The sequence below is a fragment of the Rhinopithecus bieti genome, unplaced genomic scaffold, assembly GCF_001698545.2.
Source record: "Rhinopithecus bieti isolate Rb0 unplaced genomic scaffold, ASM169854v2 scaffold_3948, whole genome shotgun sequence".
Lineage (NCBI taxonomy): Eukaryota > Metazoa > Chordata > Mammalia > Primates > Cercopithecidae > Rhinopithecus > Rhinopithecus bieti.
The window spans coordinates 397,398-412,041 of NW_016804646.1; the positions used below are offsets into that span (position 1 = coordinate 397,398).

The window sequence follows — 14,644 nt, forward strand, 5'->3', positions numbered from 1 at the left end:
AAAAAAAAAAAAAAAAAAAAAAAAAAAAACTGTGTATATATACACACACACACACATAAAATCACAATCTTAAGGAATATAAGATGCTTGCTTGTCAGGTCCAAAACATCTAGCGAGAGTTGAGGATTTTTCCTAAAGCCCTCCCTGTCTTATGAAGGGGCTATTTAAAGCATGCCACTTGTTGCTTTCCATGAATGTTTTTGTGCTTTCGAATCAGCCGGTACCTGTACAGTTCTTCGTGATATTTCACGTCCTTACTATCTTCAAGGAGGTCTAGGCCATGTTTACCTCTCAAGTTAAAGTCAGCGCAGAGGCACACGTTTGGCAGCCCCCGTTGTTGGCGATGGGCGAGCGGTTTCCCAACTTCCGGGTGAAGGGGTGTGTTTGTCCCACTTTTCGTAAGTCGACCTGAAAAATCTCTACAGAACTAAAGTACATGCATCTCACCCAAGTAATTCCACCTCCAATAATATATCCTTCAAATACATTCACACAAGTGCACAGAGAGAGAGGAGAAGCTGAAACCCACATCACCCAGGAACAGTTCACTGAATTACCGTCGTCTACACAAGGGATACTATATGAGTATTGAAAAGTGAGGTTGGCCGGGCGCGGTGGCTCAAGCCTGTAATCCCAGCACTTTGGGAGGCCGAGATGGGCGGATCACGAGGTCAGGAGATCAAGACCATCCTGGCTAACACAGTGAAACCCTGTCTCTACTAAAAAATACAAAAAACTAGCCGGGCGAGGTGGCGGGCGTCTGTGGTCCCAGCTACTCAGGAGGCTGAGGCAGGAGAATGGCGTAAACCCAGGAGGCGGAGCTTACAGTGAGCTGAGATCCGGCCACTGCACTCCAGCCTGGGCGACAGAGAGAGACTCCGTCTCAGAAAAAAAGAAAAGAAAAGTGAGATCAGTCTGCATGCACTATCATGGAAGGATGTGTAAGTTATAAAAAGAAAGTGTTAAGTAAAAGTAGCGCATTGCAGCACAGAACGTTCAGAATGATCCTGTTTGTGTTTTTAGAAGCACGGGAGGTAAGCAAAGACAACTTCTGCAAACACAGGCAAGCAGCTCTTACAGCGGGCGCTTCTCCCTGGAGGGACAGGCAGAAGGGGAGCTTTTCCTTTCGCCTCGTTTATGCCAGTAGTTGGACTTTTTCTGCCAATATGTATTATTTTTATGATTGAAACCCCAGTTTTAAAAGTTGTTTTTGGGAGAAACGTTCAATGCCAGAGACTTCTCTGTGATGTGCTAGCACGTGCCCCGCCGTGGGCCACCCCCTGGCAGTTAGCTGCCACCTCGCTGTGGCTGGAGCCACCACCTGTCACCAGCATCACCTGCTGCCCCTTTCTCATGGCTCTTGGGCAGACGCTGGGTGCTTTCTTCAGGAGCAAGCGTGAGTGGATGATAAGCAGTCTGGCCCATGCCTTCCCTCGCTCGTGGACTAGGCTCTGGGGTCCCTTGAAGCCAAAATGTGGCCCTCGTGCTCATGAAATCTCTGATAGCAAACAGCAAGGCCAGCTGCAGCCGAGTCATACACAAATGCCTGTAGCCAGGGCAGAGAAACAGATGAGGCACAAAATGGATCTCAGCAGAGGAGAGAGGGCCTGATGGAAGGGGAAGAAAGATCAACAGCGAAAGAGGAGAAGGGAGCGTGCGGGAGAGGCCGGAGTCTGGGGCAGAGCTCAGAAGCAAAGCAAGGCCAGAGCCAGGTGCTCAGACCCACCCCACCCGCCCCTTCCTGGCCGTGTGGCCCTGAGCAGATGGCTCCACCTCTCTGTGCTTGCTTACTTATTCTACGAACTGAGGGTAATACCAGCACCACAGTCATGAAGTAGTAGGAGGATTTGAGGAGGCAGAACAGTGCCTGATGCGTGGGAAGCACTGTAATGGGACTAACAAGTAAACATGTAAATAAGCAAAGAGCACCGGTGTGCAGAGGCCTGTGGCTGGGAAGGGTGTCCAACCCCCCGGTCTCATTGCTTCCTGCTCATCTGACTCTTTTCTTTCTCTGCCACTCGGCGTTTGGACAGAACAGAGAAATATTATCTGATGCACAGTGACCGAGGAACCGCAATTCTGAGAGTTCTGGAGAAAACCATCATTTTGTGAGATGCATTTTAATAGATGTTGTTAAACCCTCTGCTGCACAGGTTGCAGAATGGAAGGGTACATGAAAAGCCTGCAGCACCAGCCAGAAAAGCATTGAGGCCAATCACTAGAGTCCCGAAGCTCACCCGGGAAATCCACGCTGGCAAGACCACGGAGTCCTGCCCGCCTTGCCCGGGGTCTGATCCCTCAGAGGGTAACATCTTCACACAGGTGTTGCCAGGAACCTTGCTGGCGGCTGACACTCCTCTTTCCAGACCAAGCTTTTATGATGGAAATCTGTGTAGTCTCTGCCTTGTCATTCCCGAGCACCCAAATAACATCTGGACACTTATTATAACATAAGCATGTGAGCATATGTGCAAGTGACGTGCCGCCTCAGGTGGCAGGCACCGTGACCCCACCTCTGCCACTCCCTCCGAGGTGACGCACGGTAACCGCCCCCGCCACGCCGAGCTGCCGCAGTCACCGCCTGTGGGGCCGCAGGCGTGAGGGTTTGCTGTGCACCCCTCCCCTGCTTGGCCTCCCCTGGAAATGTGAATTGGAGTCAGAAAGGAGAAGTGGAGACGTTGGATGTATTTATTCATCCAGACATACACGAGAGCCAACAATTCAGACTCTATTCTTGCAGCAATCGAAGCGCTTCGTCTTGGAGTCACTGCTTCCTTTCCTTTCCTTTTTTGAACAGGGTCTTGCTCTGTTGCCTAGACTAAGCACAGTGGTGCAGTCATGGCTCACTCTAGTCCCTGTTGCCTGGACTCAGGCAGTCCTCCCACGCCAGCCTCCCGGGTAGCTGGGACTACAGCCATGCACCACCATGCCTGGCTCGTTTATTATTGTTTCGTAGAGAAGGAGCCCCGCTATGTTGCTCAGGCAGGTCTCGAACTCCTAGACTCTCCTCCCGCACTGGCCTCCCAACATGAGATTACAGATGTGAGCCATTGTGCCTGGCCAGAGTCACTATTTTCTTTCAAACATTATTATGTTGCTGGGAGAGGATTTGCTACAGTAAATTGGGTGAATGTGACAAAGTATTGGAGTGTTTGTACTTTTTCTCCCCTTGTTCTGGAGGAAGCAAATAATTTTCTAAATAACCTATTTTTTAAATTAAAAACCTTCAAATTTAACATTACTAAAATCATAATTCTTTAATCTAAAATATTGTTTTAGTATTTGGTTTAAATTACAGGAGACAGAAAGATGGACCTACCTCCTCCCTAGGTGTAGAGATGGGTGTTTGTTAAAAGATACCAACCCCCCGGAGTTCACACAAGATGGAGAATGGCTCACCTCGGGCCAAGATCGCCCTTCAAACTGTGTCTAAGTGAGTTGCCATCAAGCTTTCGAGGAGCTGTGGACCCTCCCACAGGTGTATTTACAACCTAAGATGCCCAGGCTCGGCATGAAGAAGCTACAGTCAGAATTAATTGCCCAGGCTTTATCCAGGGAGGGCGCTGGATTTAGTCACTATCCGGCTGGAGCCGGATAGTCTGAAAACCCCGTGGGGCAGGGTCACCTTCCCCTGCACAGGCAGCTGGTTTTGTGACTGGAACTTTCCTCCCGCTTCTGACTGCTGCGAGCCTTATTCTCATTCCTCCAAAAGAGCCTGGAATTGAGTTCTCCCTTGGACCATCTGGGGAATTGGTGGCTGTTAGAGGGCCTTGTGCTAGCCCTGGGCCCTCGCATGGATATGCAAGGCAATCGCACACCTCCAGCCTCCCCTGTGTTGAGCCTCTCTGATAAAAGCTCTCAATGTCAGAGCTGTCCAGCCCTGGACTGTGCTGCACAGGACCTCAGGGCCCAATCTGGGGGCTGGGAGGAGGGGCGAATGCACCTTCATCGCCTCCCACCTGCCCTCTCTTGGTGTCTCCCCTAGTGTGAGTCCCCTTGAGCTGTAGACTCTCCCTCTCTATGGCCTCTCCCAGGGAGGGACGGGACCCCTCTCTGCCTCCCGACCTCCTCGCCCCTGCCTCTTCCTTAATGAGTCCCCATCAGCGGGAAGCCTCTGGATTCCCAGACGAGTCCGTCCAGTCCAGATGACAGAGGGATCAGTGGGCAAAGCAATAAGCTAGAAATTAGGAAATCAAAGGAAAAATGTGCCCTCTGTGTGCGCATAGTGTAGCGAGAAACACGGATAAAAACACAGCTCTAATGCCCGGCGGACCACAGTGAACACTGAGCTGTTCATTGGCTGCCCCTCTGTGTGAGTTTCTTGGGGCAGCCGTGACAAAGAACCACAAACTGGGGCAACTTGAGCAACAGAAATGTGTCCTCCCACAGCTCTGGAGGCCAGAGGTCCGAGCTCAAGGCTGCAGGGCTGTGCTCCCACTGAAAGGAATGTGTCCCCGGCTGCTCCCAGACCCCGGGCCTTGCTGGCCGGCCTTGGCCGCTCCCAGACCCCAGGGCTTTGCTGGCCGGCCTTGGCCGCTCCCAGACCCCGGGCCTTGCTGACCAGCCTTGACACCCTTGGCTGTGAATGCCACACCCTCACCTTCACCTCTGTCTCCATGTGGCCTTCTCCGCCGTGTGGGTCTGTGTCCAAATTTCCCCTTGTTCTAGGGACAGCAGTCACAGGAGATGAGTGCCTGCCCTGCTAATGCTGGGCTCATCATACCTGCAGTGACCCTTTTGCACCTGCGGTCACATGGTGAGACATTGGGGATTAGGGCTTCAGCATAGGAATTTGGGGAAGTTTACCCCTCCCAGAGTTTCTGCACAGATATTTACAGCTGGAAGAGACGGCATAATGTGTTTATACATGTCCAGACTACCAGAACTAGATTCATCTCGCTCCTCTCTTATGCTCTGCAGGTGAGAAAATGGCCCTCTGCCCCCTTGTGAGTTGCTAAAGGCTCCTTGGCATCTGAGTCTAAGACTAGCATTTCTCCCACCTCCACATCCCCTGAAGATAAAATGTCTTCATTCAAAAGAGTTCTAGACTGAAGCCCCCAGCCTTCGTGTGTGATCTGTTCAGTGAACGTGTGCTGAATGCCCGTAGCAGGTGCTGGCTTAGGAAGGTGGATGGCACTGCCACTGACCCCCAGAGGCCACTGGTTTAGGGCCACTGATCTATTTGAGTGGGGGCAACAGAGCCACTCGGTGAGGATGCGTGGGTTGGGTCTCAGAAGACATGCCGGATGCTGGACGGGGTGCAGGGGAAGCTGGCCGTCTGGGCCCAAGAAATGCCACAGGAAAGTAGTAGGAGGAAGGGAGGAAGAATGGCACACCCGGAGGCACGTGTGACTCTGTGATATCCCCATGCCTGGGCAGCGGGTGAGTGGAGAGGAGACAGAGCAGCTGGAGGTCGGGCCACGCTTGGGAGCACGCAGTGGGTGTGGTGGGCATGGGAGCTCTGAAGGGTGCAGCTGAGGGGACACCAGCCTGTTTCTTAGCACTGTTTTTCTGGTGGTTGTGTGGTTGTGAATTAGAGAAAGACCCTGGGGTGGCTCTAGCAGCGTGGAATGAGCCAGTCTAAGCAGAAGGACCACAAGCTGGGGCTGGCAGCAGGGAGTGAGCACATCCCACGATAGAGGCCTTGGAGGGTCACACCCCTGCTTGAGCTCTCTGCTTTCTTGTCCATGCAAGGAAAGGGCCTCCCAGGTGGAACACTCGGTGACTCTGAGTGATTAGCAAATTCAGGAATTTCAAAGAATGGAATGAAAGAAGAGTGAGAAAGGGGCTCCGGCCAGCACCCTCGGCACTGCACCCTGTAAGCGTGGACCAAGGCAGCATGAGGAGTAAGCTCTGGGATGAAGCTCTGCAGAGACAGGCTCAGCAGGACATTCGGTCCCTCTGCGCTTGGCGCTGCTTCCGGCTGAGATGGGAGAGGCTGGCAGATGTGGGCGATGCTTCTGCTGAACAGGCTTTGTAGGGCTAAACCATGGGTGTGGTGTTTGCTGCTTCAGTGACTTCCGTTTCTGACAGAAGTTTATACCATAGTGATGTCTAGAAACAGCTGTAAATGTATCCTGCACTGAGATCAGGAACTGCTGGGGTTTTCAGCACCGGTGTTTGTTATCTCCCGACTTTCCCCCAGACAGGAGGAGTTGCAGTGAGTATAAAAGTTCCTGAGCCTACCTCCAAATCTTCCTTTTTTCCAAAGCTGACAGCTTTCTAGCTCATTCCTAATGAGCATCTGTAGCTTCTCCTAGAAACTCCTGAGATATTCTGAGACTCCCAGGGGAAAGCTTAAAGTGAGGGAAAGGTTAGAAAGGAATGTGAAGTGCTGATGAGCATAAAAATAGCACAGCAAATCAACGCCCATCACCTAAGCCGGGCTTGCTGTCTTCACAGCACACCTGCTGCCTACAGCTCATGCATGGGCAGAGGGTTTTCCGTTGCTCTTGTTACTGTTTTCCTGTCCAGAACTGATCTCCAGATGATGTCTTTTTAATGACTTCAAATGTGGCCCATTCTGGTCCTCATCCCAGTTTCCGCTGGCATTGCTGGGACTGCCTGTCATAAGCCAGGCTTTGATGGTTGCTGAAGACCAGTCAGATAGTCCCACCCTCACCTGGAGCTGGTCAGCCCCAAACCAGCCCTAGGGAGCTGCTAGAGACCCATGCCCAGGGCCTGCCTGGAGATCTCACGCCCGCACCGCTCAAGCCTGAGCCCCCAGCCTATCCCTGACTCCCAACTGGCTGAGTTCTGTGAGACACAAGCGACTCTCTGACAAAGGGTGTAAACATGAAATAGATGAAATTTCAAATTGGCAAAAAAAAAAAAAAAGAAAAAGAAAAGAAAACCTTTAAACAAATAATGTATAGATAACCTGTAAGTGATGAAGAAGTTGAAAAGCAGACCTAGTATTTAAATCAGTCATGGAAGTTGCCCTGGATGGTTATAGGCTGGACATGTTGGGCCAGTTAGGAGAAGCTTGCAGTATGTAATAAACCTCAGGAGGCAGCCAGTAAGCTTCTACTGAATGTTCCCAGAAGTGTCGGAGATGGGTTTGTGTGACACTAAAACAACGAAAATGAAAATGTTGCAAAGGAGTCCCAAACCATTAATTAACCATCTCCCAAAGCTCTCTAGATATAAAGACACAATACACAGATTTTTGGCAGATTCCAAAACCCTTTGGGAATCACTACTGAGAATTTAGAAGCCCCACAATGAAATGAATGGCTTACCTCATGAAAAATATGAAGTAGAAGAGCTGGATAGAATCGGTGCAATGAAAGAATAAATCATCCATACAGTGACTCATACCTATAATACTAGCACTTTGGGAGACCCAGGCAGGTGGATCACTTGAGCTCAAGAGTTTGAGATCAGCCTGGGCAACATGGTGAGACCCCATCTCTACAAAAAATATAAAATATTACCCTGGTGTAGTGTCACATGCCTGTAGTCCCAGCTACTCAGGAGACTGAGCTGGGAGGATCACCTGAGCCCGGGAAATTGAGACTGCGGTGAGTTGTGATCATGCCACTGCACACCAGCCTAGGTGACAGAATGAGTCCCCCCAAAATAAAAAAATAAATAAATCCTCTCACAGGCACTGCACTGTGCTTTAAAACTAGTCATTGATGTGAGAGTTCCAACTGGTTGCAGAATTACACCCTTAACCAGAGCACAGCAATTGGAGACACAACCCAGATAAACACATTAGGTGGTGCCCCAATTTGGAGATAGACCACAAGCCATTTAAACAAACAAGATTAGGTGTTATTACTACAGAGAAGAAGTATGATTCTTGAATCTTCTGTTCCCCTGAACCTTGAACTCCTATTTACCCTGCATTAAAGAACTTAATGACGAATCCCTTAGCCTAACAGGAGGGAATTCCGGCCTTCTGTGTTTGCAGTTTCTGTCCCTGTTCTTGTCAGTGCTTCGTGATCTAGATGAGTGGCAGCAGCCCTCTAGAACCAAGGAAGACCTTCAGTGCGTGTCATCCGCATCCCATAACGAGTCAGCCATGATTCCAGCACCAGTCTGATACTTTCTGATTCTCCCCGCCCAGAACTCCGCTCACCGTCATTTGTCCCGTGTGTTCAGTGTAGATAAAAAAGGGGAGCCGAGTGCAAAGTCACCTATTTTAACAAAAATAATAAACCTGACTGCCCTGGGAGGGTTGACGCAGGTTTCAAAGCACTGAGTACACAAATCCTCCTTCTATTTCATGTTTCCCTCCTATAATTGGAACACCTGTAATTTTTTAGTAATAACCAGAGTGTTATTCCCCTGTCGACTCTTTTTGCTGAGGCCTTAAAATACGAACATGGTGCAAAATCTTACTGCCTTGGGAGAAAGGAGGTAAAGATAGAAATGTGTTGATGTGTTGATTTCAGTGATCCAGGTAAACCCAGCACATACCAGTTACATAGTAGTTATACCAATACCTATATTTCCTCTGCGCCTCACTTTCTAAAACTCCTGCAGACCATATTTGCAAATAATGAATAAGAAGGAAATACAGCGGGTACAAAATGTGAAATAGATCCTCCAAAGAAGTGCAGCCAACAAGTTGCCACAGCCCTGCATGTACCAGGGCCTCTGAACTGTTTGTTCCAGTCACCAGTCTTTTGACAGTCCTTCTGGCCATGCATCCAACAGTCACCAAACAAAAGAGTAGGGCAGAGGCACACTTCAGAGGAAGGTCTTCCTGTTAATCATCATGACCAGAAGGACTCTTCAACCCGGAGTTCTGGTCATCATCGAAGGAGGCCTGCACACAGGATGGGCGCATGGGAGGGCTCTTTGGAAGACTGCCCCTCTGGAAATTTCATTATAGCAGCCATTGGTGCGCCTGTGAAGGCTCATGCCAGCTGCTGCGATTGCAAAGGCCTAGAATCAGATCCCTGGGCTCAGGGTTTAGAGGAGAACAAAGGAGATAGACTGGGGAACCCAGAGAGGCCTCAGCAGGGAGTCAGGGGAAAGACACTTCAGAAGGTCGGGCACCTTGGCTACGTTTCAGAGATGTGCCTCCACACCTGGTACCTATAACTCGTAACCTCTGGTCTGATTTTGAACAAGTTACCTGACCTGCGTCAGCCTCAGTTTCCTCATCTGTAAAATGGGAACAGCGATTGTGCATCGGATGACTGAGATGTCCGTGTGCTATGTCTGTCCTATGAGCCTGCGTCCTCATGGAAGGAGAAACTCCTGAATGTACGCCCTTCCTCTAATTCCTTGTAGGTGGACTTTCATGTCAGAGTGTGAATAACACGAAACTGAGAGTGCTGTGAGAGTGCCTTCAGGGGCATTTAGTTTGTGGGTTCTTTCTTAGCACCATGGCCCTGGCCAAGCTTCCAGGGTAAGGGGACTGTCTCCGGACCATTGACCACCTAGAGGGGCTTTCCGAGGCCACCACAGCTCCCAAGCCGCCCCCATGTCACTGCCCAGAGTACGGAATGGAGGGGTAGGAGGGGTCAGGACATGGGCCAGGTCCAGCCCACGATGGCGCCATCTCCTGTGACTCCCGGTGACCTGTGCCACCCCAGCCCAGCTTCACAGCAGGACAGGCCGGGCCATGCCTGTGCTGACCACAGCATCCCCGGACAGCCCCGCTCTTCCCTTAACTACAGGAGCGAGAGCTGGACGTGAGGAGGGCTCCACAAAGGGGCATGCATGGCATAGGAGGCTCTGATTTGGAGGAGGGCCGTTAGGAGTTGGCAGCGGAAAGGAACACAGTTTGCAGAACAGAGGAGCCGGGCCCCAGGGATCAGACCCTCCCCAGACCTAGGCCGGGAGCTGGCAGGAATTCCCCGGCCACTGCCACCGCTGCTGCTTCCAGCCAAGCCCGCCTCTTCTCGGACTCGTGACCCAGGAGGAGGGGCTTCTCTGCGGCCGTCCCATCCTGGAGAAAACACAGAGTCCTAGAGCTTTATGACCTTTTGTTTTGAATTAATAGACTTTGTGTTCAGAACAGTTTTAAGTTTACGGAAAAACTAAACAGAAACTGCAGCAAGTTTTCACAGATCACTCACTCCCTGCCCCACAGCGTTCCCTAACAGTAGTGCCTGCATGAATGGGTGCGCTTCTGCAGTTGATGATCTGAGCTACTGACTCAAGGCCTTGTCCGTACTGGGCTCATTCTGGGGGACAGTGATGATTTCTGGCGAATGAGTAGAGATGTATCCACCGGTAGAGAATCCTGCTGCCCGAAAGGGCCCCCAGTGCTCCGCCCACTACTCCCTCCCTCGTTTCTGCCCTAGGGCCTTAGGATTGTAAGCAACAAAGTAAGGCAGGAGGTTAGGTAGAAATAACGGAACAAAGCAGAGATATTTGTAAGTAGCCTCCAGGTAAAAACAGTCACCTGCCTGAGCAGGCTCAGGGGTGGCCAGGTGTGGGCAGGAGGCTGGGCTCCGCCTTCTTCCGGGACTCAGTCCTGTCAACCCCTTTCATTTCCTGGAATTCTTCCCTCCCTAGTTTATCCCTGCGGCAGCTTTGCCAGGAGCTCTGCTCTGTGCCTTCCCCTCCGGCCTCCTGGGAGGTCCATCTGGTGCTCACACTCGCAGGCACCTCAAGCTCCTGGGCATGACAGGGGGGTGCCAGGCAGCCCTCACATGCAGCAGGCAGCACCTGGCTGGCCTGTCCCAGGCCTCTCTTTACTATCTCTTTCACCCACCCCAACCCCAGGCCACTTCTGCCTCACAAGCCCTCGGAGGTGAGTCGTGCCTTTCTGAGCTGGGGACATTGGCAGGTGCGCAGGTGCCCTGGGCAGGAGTGAGCAGCCTATGGGGTCCTTCCCACGGCCCTGCCTCTGCACACCCCCACCCCCCACACTGCTGCATTGGAAACTGTCAGAGAACCCCATCTTGGATTTGTTCTGATGATCATCTCTGTGTTGTTGTGACAGGTGCTGGCATTGATGGAGTGGAGGAAATTAAGCGCCATCCCTTCTTTGTGACCATAGACTGGAACGTAAGTTGCATGCCACAGTCCCCATCTGCACACGCATGACACAGAAGTGGGTGGAGAGAACATCGTGGCTTGGTGCAAAGGGTCCTCAGTGTCCGGGTCACAAGTAGGTCGGAGGTGAATGCAGACAAGCCACCTGCGAGCAGGGAGCTCCCAGCACCCTGCTGAGCGGGCTGGCAACTTGGGAGGCACCGACATGTGAGTGCCCCTCCCTCCAGCTCGAGGCCTGAAGTCCCCTCAGCTTTCCTCCTACTCTCCTCTGCCCATCAAAGTCGATGTTTCTGTCCTCTGTCGAGGTTTCTGTCCTCCCTGCACCCACTCCCCGGCCTCTCGAAGCCCCGCACGTTCCCGATTGCTCCAGGAGCGATTGTCTTCTAACCCCAAGGGCTGAGCAGGCAAAAGTCCTGACGAGCTGCTCAACCGGGACCTTTTAGTGCTGGGGCTCTGGGCAGGTCCAGATTCGATACTGCATTTTCCATCGTTCGTCAGGCTGATGCCCACATGGAAGCCACATAAAAAACAAAACAAACAAACAAACAAACAAAAAAAGTGTCGAGTTGTTAGAATAAACTGGAGCTTCTGTTAGTGGAGTTCCTAGTAAAGCTGCCATTTCCGGTTCTCTGGGCCAGGCTGGACATTGTCTAAGAAGTTCTTGTATCTCACTTTTCACCAAGCTACAAGTGTCAATTGCCTATTTCTGCCAAGACACCAACTCCAAATGGTGAAGCTGTCAGCATCTGATGTATCGCCCACGCAGGGAATTCTCGCAGCTAAAACTCGGAGGCTGTTCTTTCCATCTGAGGAAGGCAATACCTCCTTTCCTATCAGTTGCTTTTAGTTCTTTCCTTTGGGTTAACACCAAAACAATTATGTTGGGATTTTCTTTTCCTGACCTAACAAATTAACCTCAAAGGATTTTAACGGAATACTTTTTAAGATGTAAATGCCCTCTATCGTATAGAGTTTATTATCTGCTTTCCCTTTCCTCTCTCTTCTTTATGTCCTCATGGAGTCTGGGGCCTCCACACATTTCATGAAGAGGTGGCCCCTGTGGCTGACAGGTGGGCCCCACCTGCAGCCCCAGACCTCTCCTCTAGGAATGTGTAACACCAGTGCTGGATGAAACCAGCCGGCTCTCCTCTTCCTTCAGCCTGAGCCCCAGCAAAGCACTCAAGCTGGGAAAGAGTGATAACTTTTTAAAACCTGGTTTGACGGTTCTGATTAAAGAACTTTTGTAAGATTAGACTTCTTTTCAAAAATAAGATTAGAGAGATGCATGCAAACTTTCAGGACATCTGTGTCTCCCAACCAGGACCTCCAAGAAATGAAAACCAAGGCCTCCCTTTGGAGTCTCTTACTTAGCTTCCCTGAAAATTTAGGCTTATCAGAAGCTCAGGCTGTGCTCACCTCACAGACAGGCACCTAAGGTCACTGTTAGTCGACTCTGTGTTGGAATATATTTTCTATGGAGACTTCACCATATTTTCTATGGAGACTTCACCTTACATGGCGTTTAGATCTCAGACAAGCCTGTTTCATGGAGAATGGACCTGGGTGTTAGCCTGTGGATGGTTAGCACAGCACCATGCCCAGAACCCCGACGCCTGCCCCTCAGGGAGTCACAGCATGTTGCATCCCCTCCCCCACCTGCCAGTGGTCAAGGTGGGACCACATAGCTCCTCCCTGCATGATCTGCTTCTCCATTTATCCAACCCTTTCTGCTGGGCATCCCAATCTCAGGCACTTTCCAGGGCTGGGGATAGAGCCATGGATGGAACAAAGTCCTGCTTCCATGGGGCTTGTGATGACTTGGCAGAGAAAGGCGGTGGACAGATGGGTCTGCACATGTCACAGGAGGACACTGTGCTGACGAGGAGGATGCAGCTGGGGACAGATGGAAAAGCACGGGAAAGTGGTCGGGACAGCCACGCGTCACCCCTCCCATCCTCATGGAGCCTCCTTCCCACACCTCCATGGAACAGGTTCCCCCCCAAGCACTGGCTCCAGCTGGTTTGGCTTCCCAGGCCCCTCGTGCCCAAGTCCCCCAAGGGCTCACTTGTCTCCACCTTCCAGTCTTCCATTCAGTACGTCTTTTGAGACCTGTCCTGCAGCTCTTCCAAACTGTAGCTCCTCTTCCAGCACCCCTGCCCCCTGGCCTTGCTCTGTTTTCGTATCCCTTACCACTTTCTGACTTGCCTCATAATACGTGTGTTTCTGATGTTTATTATTATTTTCTGTCTCCTGCCTCTAGAATGTAAGCTGCAAGATCAGGAATCTGTGGCTTAGAGATGTAACCCACAGCTCTAAAACGGGGCCTGGCTCAAAGGAGGCACTTGATGAATCCCTAGTGAGTGAGTGAATGTGTGAGTGAATGAGTCAGTGAGTGAATGAATAAGTGAGGGAAGGAGGGAGTAAATGAGTGAGTGAATGAGTAAGGGAGTGAGTTAATGAGTGAGTGAATGAGTGAGGGAGTGAGTGAATGAGTGAGGGAGTGAGTGAGTGAGTTAATGGAGTGAGTGAATGGAGTGAGAGTGAGTACATGAGTGAGTGAATGGAGTTAAGGGGTGGAGTGAGTGAGCTTAATGAGGAGTGAATGAGTGGAGGCGAGGGATGTGTATTAGAGTGTTTTTTTTTTTTTTTTTTTTTTTTGATTGAGTGAGCTTAATGAGTGAGTGAATGAGGTGAGTGGGAGTGGAGTTACATGAGTGGAGCTGAATGGACGTGGAGTGACGGGTGAGTTAATGAGGGAGTGAATGGAGTGAGTGAGTGGAGTGAGTTAATGAGTGAGGTGAATGAGTGAGTGAGTTGAGCTGAGTTAATGAGGGAGTGAATTTTTGTGATAGGGAGGGAGTGAATGACGTGAGGCTGACGTGATTACATGAGTGGAGAGTGAATGAGGGAGTGAGTGAGTGGAGTTAATGAGTGGAGCTTGAATGAGTGAGTGAGGTGGAGTTAATGAGGGAGTGAATGAGCTGATTAGAGGGGAGTGAATGGGAGTGGAGCTGAGCTGGAGTTAAATGAGTGGAGTGAATGGGGAGGCGAGTGAGTGAGTTGGAGTAATGAGGGAGGCTGAATGGAGCTGAGTGAGTTAATGAGGTGAGTGAATGGGAGTGAGTGAGCTGAGTTACATGAGGGGAAGTGAATGGAGTGAGGGGAGGTGAGTTAGATGAGTGGGAGGCTGAATGAGTAAGGAATGATGTGAGTGAGCTTAATGAGGGAGTGAATGAGTGAGGGAGCGGGGTGAATAGAGTGAGTGGCAGTGAGTTAATGACGTGCAGTGAATGGAGTGGAGTGGAGTGAATTAATGGGAGTGAGGGCTGAATGGAGTTGGGGGGAGTGAATGAATGAGGGAGTGAATGGAGTAAGGGAGGGAGTGAGTGAATGAGGAGTGGAATGAGGGAGTGGGAGTAAATGAGCTGAGGGAGTGAGTGAATGAGTGAGGTGGAGTTTTTAATGACTGAGTGAATGAGTGCAGCGGCCCGTTAGTGCAGTTAATGATCTGGAGTGAATGAGGTGAGGAGTGGGTTAATGAGTGGGAATGAAGTAAGGAATGAACGGTGGAGCTGGAGTTAATGAGGAGCTGAATGAGTTGAGGGAGGGAGTGAATGGAGTGAGTGAGGTGAGTTAATGAGTGAGTGAATGAGCTGAGTGAGTGAATTAATGGGGCAGC

The 14,644-nt window shown here is 50.8% G+C and overlaps 1 protein-coding gene across 3 annotated transcripts in view; it reads left to right on the forward strand.

Annotated features, from left to right (window-relative positions):
• The window catches only part of RPS6KA2 (ribosomal protein S6 kinase A2), a 251,825-nt gene that overhangs the window by 182,509 nt on the left and 54,672 nt on the right, over positions 1-14,644 (forward strand). For all 3 annotated transcript variants that reach the window (XM_017869541.1, XM_017869540.1, XM_017869539.1), the window contains exon 11: positions 10,913-10,977. In XM_017869541.1, the coding sequence (XP_017725030.1) occupies positions 10,913-10,977 (65 nt within the window). The remainder of the gene's footprint in view (positions 1-10,912; positions 10,978-14,644) is intronic.